Source organism: Chelmon rostratus, chromosome 16 (genome assembly GCF_017976325.1).
Source record: "Chelmon rostratus isolate fCheRos1 chromosome 16, fCheRos1.pri, whole genome shotgun sequence".
In the NCBI taxonomy this organism is placed as follows: Eukaryota; Metazoa; Chordata; class Actinopteri; order Chaetodontiformes; family Chaetodontidae; genus Chelmon; species Chelmon rostratus.
The window spans coordinates 13370242-13377431 of NC_055673.1; the positions used below are offsets into that span (position 1 = coordinate 13370242).

General features: G+C 45.3%; 1 protein-coding gene across 2 annotated transcripts; it reads right to left on the minus strand.

The window, feature by feature from the left end:
* Positions 1–931: 931 nt before the first annotated feature.
* On the minus strand, positions 932–6243 carry matn1 (matrilin 1). 2 transcript variants are annotated; one of them, XM_041955314.1, is made up of 10 exons: positions 5899–6242; positions 4407–4591; positions 4138–4302; positions 3827–4049; positions 2799–2921; positions 2526–2698; positions 2201–2432; positions 1932–2084; positions 1742–1822; positions 932–1634 (listed from the first exon to the last, which is right to left on the minus strand). In XM_041955314.1, the coding sequence occupies exons 1-10, from the start codon at positions 5990–5992 to the stop codon at positions 1585–1587; spliced, it is 1479 nt and encodes a 492-aa protein (XP_041811248.1). In that variant the 5' UTR covers positions 5993–6242; the 3' UTR covers positions 932–1584. The 2 variants fall into 2 exon arrangements, with proteins under 2 accessions (XP_041811248.1, XP_041811249.1); XM_041955315.1 differs by lacking the exon at positions 2799–2921 and having other exon boundaries at positions 5899–6243.
* Positions 6244–7190: the final 947 nt, after the last annotated feature.

The following is a 7190-nucleotide window of genomic DNA, read 5'->3' on the forward strand; positions in this document are numbered from 1 at the left end:
TTTTTCTCATCCTATGCGACGTCATCGTGACGCGTCCAAAACTTTCACTAATTAACCACTGTAGAGGTAGAGGGTGCCTTAATTCTCCTCAACCTGTTTTTACAATAATTTTCGATATTTTAGTGCCAGTTTAATGACTTAAGCATTTGTTGCTGAATTGTATTTTGCTTCTTTATAAGCTGTTATGACGTCCTGCCTTTAAATGTTTAGTTATATGTAACTACGTAACGCTAAAACGGAAGTTGGAAAATAATATACTGTTGCGCATGTATGTTTGCAATATTTGATACTAGCTTTGTGTGAAAATATTGGTTTGCATGACAGTAGCTAAGTATGTACCTTTTTTGCCCATTTATCCATCAACCAATTAATTATGTATTCTATAAAATGTCAACACTGATGGCAAATGGACATTATACTTACCACAGCCTGTCTTTAACTTGCTCCGGCCTCCATTTTATAATATGGAACAGCAAAAAGCAGCAAATTTAACATGCATAACGCTGTAAATGGCAGATGTTATTGTTACCTGAAAAAATAACAAAAATAAATGCTTACTGTTAATTTTCTGCACTCTCATGCAGGTGGAAACCTTTTCTTGACAAGCAACCCCAAGAAATTATATTAGGATATGGATCCAGCTTTTGATTTGGTCCTTGAAATATTACTATTTAAATTAATGCAAAATTATGATAAAGGACTGCTGTTGCAGAAATCTTTGACCATGAATCACCATTTTGCTGGGAGCACCTGTTAAGCCCTTGTGGCCAGAGGAACATTCAGTGTACTTTTTTTTACAATTATTGATATTTAATTAGAAACTAAAACTGTGTAAAAGTAAGAAATCCACATCTGTGTGTGCATTTGTGTCATAATGCAATACTAATTTGGCATAGAATTGTGTCACAATTTATAATATGTACTTCCTGAATCACCTTTATTTAGGAAAAAAAACATCATTGGTGTACCCTTATTATCAGACATAGATCTTATATTAATTTACCTGTATATATATTTATATATACCATATATAATATTAGATACCTTTGTGTGGGGGTAAGGGAAAAAAAGATGAAGCCTTCAGTTATGAGAGGAGAGAGAGGGAAAGATGACAGTGACAGACATAATCAGACAGACAAATGAGGGTGATGTGCTGCTCCGTTTGACATAACAAGACAAGACAGACTATGGAGTTTGGGGAAATTCAACATCGTGGCAGCAACAAAGAAAAACCCTTCAGTATACCGTTTCCCTATGAGGGAAGACTTTTATTAACAAACACACAGGCTGGCTATGGAGGATGACCTTCGGAGCGCACGCACACACACAAAGGCGTGGTCCCCATGGCAACCGGCGCTTCGTGTCCCAGGAGACCCAAGGGTGGAAGAGGTAAGGCCGAGAGAGGAGGGGCAGCGGTGGTTTGGGAGAGCTTAGAATACAAGCAGAGGTCAGGGTTCACACACACACACACACACACAGGTTCCTCTTCATACCTTAACAGGAAGCAAAAACTGTTTATGTGTGTGGTTGTGTGTGTATGTGGGTTTGTGTACAGATGAACAGGGAAGCGCGAGAAGTGAGTCCTCAGACGATTTTGTTCTCCAGCAAGGCGATCCTCTTCGACATACTCTCTAGTAACATTTAGTCAAGGACAGCAACAATGAAGACACGACAGAAAATACGATAACAAGATTAAAACCTCATCATATTCTCAAACCATCTGGCCTGTTGTAAAGGATATATTTTTTCGTTAGTGCCTGTAGGGCATCTTCTACTTTCTTTTGGAACTTTACAAGGGAGTCGCATTCACAAGGGTCCTCCTCTGTGGGAACAGAAACACACATTTTGAGTTATTGTACCAGTATGTACAGCAAAATAACCAGCAATAACGCAAGTATTGTTAATGTTTGTATTTAATGATTGTGTTCGACCTTGACAGATGTTAATCTGCAGCTTCTTGGCAATCTGGGTCATAGTTTTGAAGTCAGCGGTGTAGAAGTAGTGCTCTCCAGTCGGCTCAGAGGCGATCTCTTTCAGCTCATCCTCCACAGCGTTGCCCACTCCAACAGCGTACATCTTGAAACCTGTGACATAAACACATACAGGTTTGCCTCATTCTGACTGATAAAAGTGGGCTTTGTATTATATCTACTTATACTATACTCATTTGTTAAGAAGCAATCTATCCTCTCCCGCTCACCGTGCTCCTTGGCCTTCTTGGCGGCATCTCCAATGTAGTCCTGGCTGCGTCCGTCAGTGAAGACGATGCCCACCTTGGCGACTCCGGGTCGGGCGCCCTGAGCGGCGCTGAAGCTGTTGTCTGTCAGGTAGCGGAGAGCCTGACCTGTCATGGTTCCCCTCTCCATGTAGGCCATTCTCTTCACAGCATCCTTCAGGTCTTTCTTGTTGTTGAAGCGGCCCAGGGGGAACTCCTGCATGAGGCAGATAGAAGCATGTGATGTTAACACAGAAGAGAAGGAAGCTGGTTTGTTAGGGGAGATTAAATGCCAAACGCAGACCCGCACCTGTCTGACTGAGCTGGAGTACTGCACCAGTCCAACGTGAGCCTTGCTGTCAGACACATCCAGTTTGTCGACGATCTGGTTGATCCACTTCTTGACCAGCTCAAAGTTCTCAGGACGGACGCTCTTAGAGCCATCGATCAGGAACACTACGTCTGTCGCTGAGTTGCTGCAGGCTGGTGATGTCAGACACAACAGAGCATGTTACTCCAGGAGCACAGTGGCCATGCTTGGACTAATACCTTCATACCCACATACACACACACACACACTCACCACTGCAGCTGCGACCATCGTCCATGAGGGTAAAGCCATCTTTGCAGGCACACTTGTATGATCCGGGGCTGCTGATGCATACCTGCTCGCAGTCATGATCCCCGGTGGCACACAGGTCCGACACTGTGTGTGTGTGTGCATGCAGAACACACACGTACACACAGTGGAATATATGTTGAGGCACACACACACACGGGGAGGGGGTGGGTTGTCGGGGTTAGGAGGAGAGAGTGAAACTATGTCAGTTTGAAAATGGGAGATTCTAGCATTGATTTTTTTTAATGATCCACTGTGATCTGCAGTTGACCGGTTTTTAATATGTGTGGATGGTGCACGAATCCAGTGGATCCTTAAAGCTAACAGGTGGAAAAGATTGGAGAAGCCTCAACCAGATCAGTTTGTCTGTGTCTAAATGTGAGGCACAGGCTCATCCAATAATAATCCAACACTGCCATCATGCAGCTTTGCCCTTGGACGAAAATGCCTGCAGTGAGATTGGCTGCTGCAAACTGAGTGGCAGACAGCAGTCAAACCTGCCGCAGAATGGGAGAGCCAAAGGGCATCGCTAATTAGAAGTGTAATGCTTGTCACTAATGGATCGGTAATTAGAGAGAGATCAGTCTCGCCTCTCGGTTATGTGAGAGTTGACTGAAGAACAGGAGCGAATTTCCTTCCAAAAGGTTGTTCCTGCCCTAATGCCCTCGTCGCACTGGGAATATTTAATGAGTTTGAATGAATATACTGTAGTCTTGTTGAGGAAGGGAGAGGACAAAAGAGGGGGAACAATGTATTGGAATGAAAAGATGACAGTCCTGACACCTTACCCTCAGTATAGGGGGGCGAGCAGACAGCTCTCTCCACAGGCGGTGGGTAAACATGACGACCCACCCTGACAGTAATTCTATTCAATCACTGTCTAATTTCATCCCTGTTTCCTGCATCCGTCCCTCTAATCTTTATTAAAAAAACCTCTCATCTTCCCCTCATCTCCCTCCACTTCCTCTTCCCTCCACCTCCTCTCATCTTACCACAGAAGGCCTCCTGGAACTTCTTGGTGAGCTTCTCGATGACGCTGTAGCTCTCCACGTAGTCCACGTGGTCGTCCAGAGGATCACTGGCCATCTGCTTCAGAGTGCTCATGTCCACACGTCCCACACCGATGGCGAAAATCTCAATACCAGCGTCCCGTGCGCGCTGAGCCACATCCTTCACGTTGTCCTGAGGACGCCCGTCTGTCACGATAATGGCAACCTGTGAAGCAAGAGGAGCAAAATATAATGATCGTGATTTTGGAATATGTTGAATTGTACCCATGAGTGCATGTAAATGTGTGTGTGACCTTGCTGATGTCAGGAGATTTCACGCGAGCGCCCTCATTCTCACTGAAGGCCACGTTCAGGGCAAACTGGATGGCCAGACCAGTCATTGTTCCAGTAGACAGGGGCTCGATCTTGGTCACAGCCTTAATCAGTCCGGCTTTGGATCGGTGTGTCTTCAGAGACACCTGCAGTTGAAAAATAGGAAGGTCAGTGATAAGTAAATAGTAAATAGTTTGACATTAAATAAAAACTTTGCTCAGTGGTAGTGAAGGCTCGCTGTGCCCCATACCTCGTTCTTGACGCGGCTGGCGTAGTTGACAACACCCACACGGGTGGCGTTGAGTCCAACATCCAGTCCCTCAATGACCTTAGCCAGGAAGACCTTGACCTGCTCAAACTCTGAAGGGCGAACGCTACGACTGCTGTCAATGATGAACACGATGTCTGTGGGACGAGTTTTGCACAAACCTGCCGCTACAAATGAAGGGACAGAAAGGAGATGATTATGAATTCACATCCTTAAAATTTGCATAATGACTGTACATCAACAAAATGATCCAGAAATGTAGACGGACAAAGACATTAAGTTGATGAGGAAGGGAGAAAAGGGGGAGGGTGGGAGGAGCATGGGGAGAACGGAGGTATTGAGTGGATCAGGGAGGGTGGAGGGGATGGAGGCTGGTGAGAAAGAGGGAGGAAACATAAAAACAGGATGCAGGCAGGCAATGGGGTGGAGAGAGGCGAAGGTGGAGGGAGAGATGGAGAACTGCTTGGCCAGAAAAACAAGGATAATGTCAGAAGAAGATCAAGTGAGACTCTTACATATCAGTCACAAGGGATTTTAAAAGAGAGCCTCAAAGATAATATTAATAAATCAGAATGACAACCGAGGCCATGAGATGTGGTTGAAAGCTCAGAAAAAGCTCAAAAAAAGTGAACCTTGAGTTAATCATTTTTGTCAGAATTATTCTCATATTGATGCAAACAGTGTAGCTTTAACAGATGGAGCTACTTTATGCGTGTGAATGAGTAAAAACTGTTTTTGTGATTCATAATAAAGTTAGACTGTTCACAGCAGCGACGACGTGTTGAGTTTGCAGTGAGTCCAGACTAATTAACTGCCGCTAAAACTTCCAGTGTCTGTTTAAAATCACTGATCTCCCTTCTCACCCTTCACCTCTCTCCCTCCCTCCAGTTTTTCTTCCTACCAACATCTCCATCACTCATTCCCTCACACACACAGCGCACCAGCTGCCACACTCCCTCCTCAAGCAGTCATTCAAACTGTGCACATCCACCATCCAACCAGCAGCAACCACACAAAAACCACCGCTGATCACTCCAAATCAAATAACCTCTGATCAATAAATGCCTGAAGACACTGAAAAAAATAGAAATCAATATGACTGTGGAGTTTTATTATTTCTTCTTTAAACATTATAATCCCAGTATTGAAAGAATTATCCAAACCAATTTCATTTCAATTTCAGCACTTCTGTTACCTCTGGCAGTTTATACCACATGCAGCTAGTTCACACACATTGTTCCACCGTGGATGCACAGACAAGACTAAACACTATTAGAAGAGTTAAAGTTGAGTCCAAGAAAAAGAAAAGAATATTTCTCTACACTTCTGATACCTCTATAAAGTATTTATGTAGCTTCATCATGTTATAATGTCTATTCTGAGGTTTGCTGTCAATATTAGAGTGAGACATCAGACATCACATCACAGACTGGAGTTAGGATTAGGTTTAAGGGTTAAAGGTCATCATTCTTACCCATGGCGGCAGCCGTGCGGAGGTCCATGGTGGTGGTGGCTTGAGCCCCTACAAGGCCGAGCAGCAGCAGGAACAACGGCGGGGTAGGCGTCATGGTGACAGCGACAGAGGTGATGAGTAAACGCGGGGGTCTGAGTGCGTCCGCAGACGGTCCTAGAGTGAAAAGCGAGAAAGGAGACAGAGCAGAGCAGCAAGGGAGTTCCAGGCGAGGGGGACGGCCACAAAGTGAGACTGAGTGACTCTGAGCTGCAGGTTATCAATGCAAGTGCTTCACGCAGTCGGCCCACAGACAGCCCCCCTCTATAGCTGCGTGTGTGTGTGCGCGCCTGTGTGTGTCTGTGGAAAGGAGAGGGAAATACCTGCTCTGGGAGGACCTAAACGGTGGGCAGGGAAAGACAAACACACCTTGATATAGCTAGGATGGACAGGTATGTGTGTGTGAGTAGTAAAACTTGTGCTGTGTGTGCGCTCGAGTAGCTGAGAGCGTACAGTATGTGTGTCTGGCTGGGGGTACAGGAGCGGCTGGGGTTTGGTGCAGAGTGCGCGCCAACGCAGCCGCCCCAGGTTGGATTTGGCCAAAGCTCAAATAAACACCAACATGAATTCCTCTTTTCTCCCCGTGTTCCCTCGTATAGCAAACACACATTTATGGTGCGGAAGTGAGGGAGAGCCACCGTACACAGCCTACAGTGTTCCTGCTTCTCTGCATGTTGGGATGTGTGTGTGCATTTCTGCATAAGCATGCATTTCTGTATAACCCGAAGTAGTATACAAGCCAATTCCTGGATGCTTAAGTTCAGCTCAGTTCAGCGCTCCTGAATTATACGCAACATTTTGTTTTTCTGTCACTTGTGTGGTCGTTTTTCTTCCTTGCTACTTTGCATTTTTGCAGTGGCTGGCTTGAATTTAGTATATTTTAAGATCAAATTTACCACAGAACAGATCACAAAACCATACAAATGGAAGGCAAAGATTCTGTGATTGCAACCAAATCAAAAAACAACCCTGACACTTCTTCTCGCCCATTACTCTCCTCTCCAGTGTCAGGTAGGCAGCGGGCCCCAGCGGAGTAAACACAGTAGGAAAACACACTTTCATCAATGCGCTCGCATACACATCTTTAATCTCTCCATAGAGTCCACATACAGACCCACATAGAGACCCCTCTTTTCCCTCCGACATCCCACTCCACCCGACCCAACCCTGCATTCCTCCACACCTCCCCTTCCTCCTCCTCCTCCACACACACACCTCCATCCACACACACAACCTGAACAAGCTGCAATTGAGGG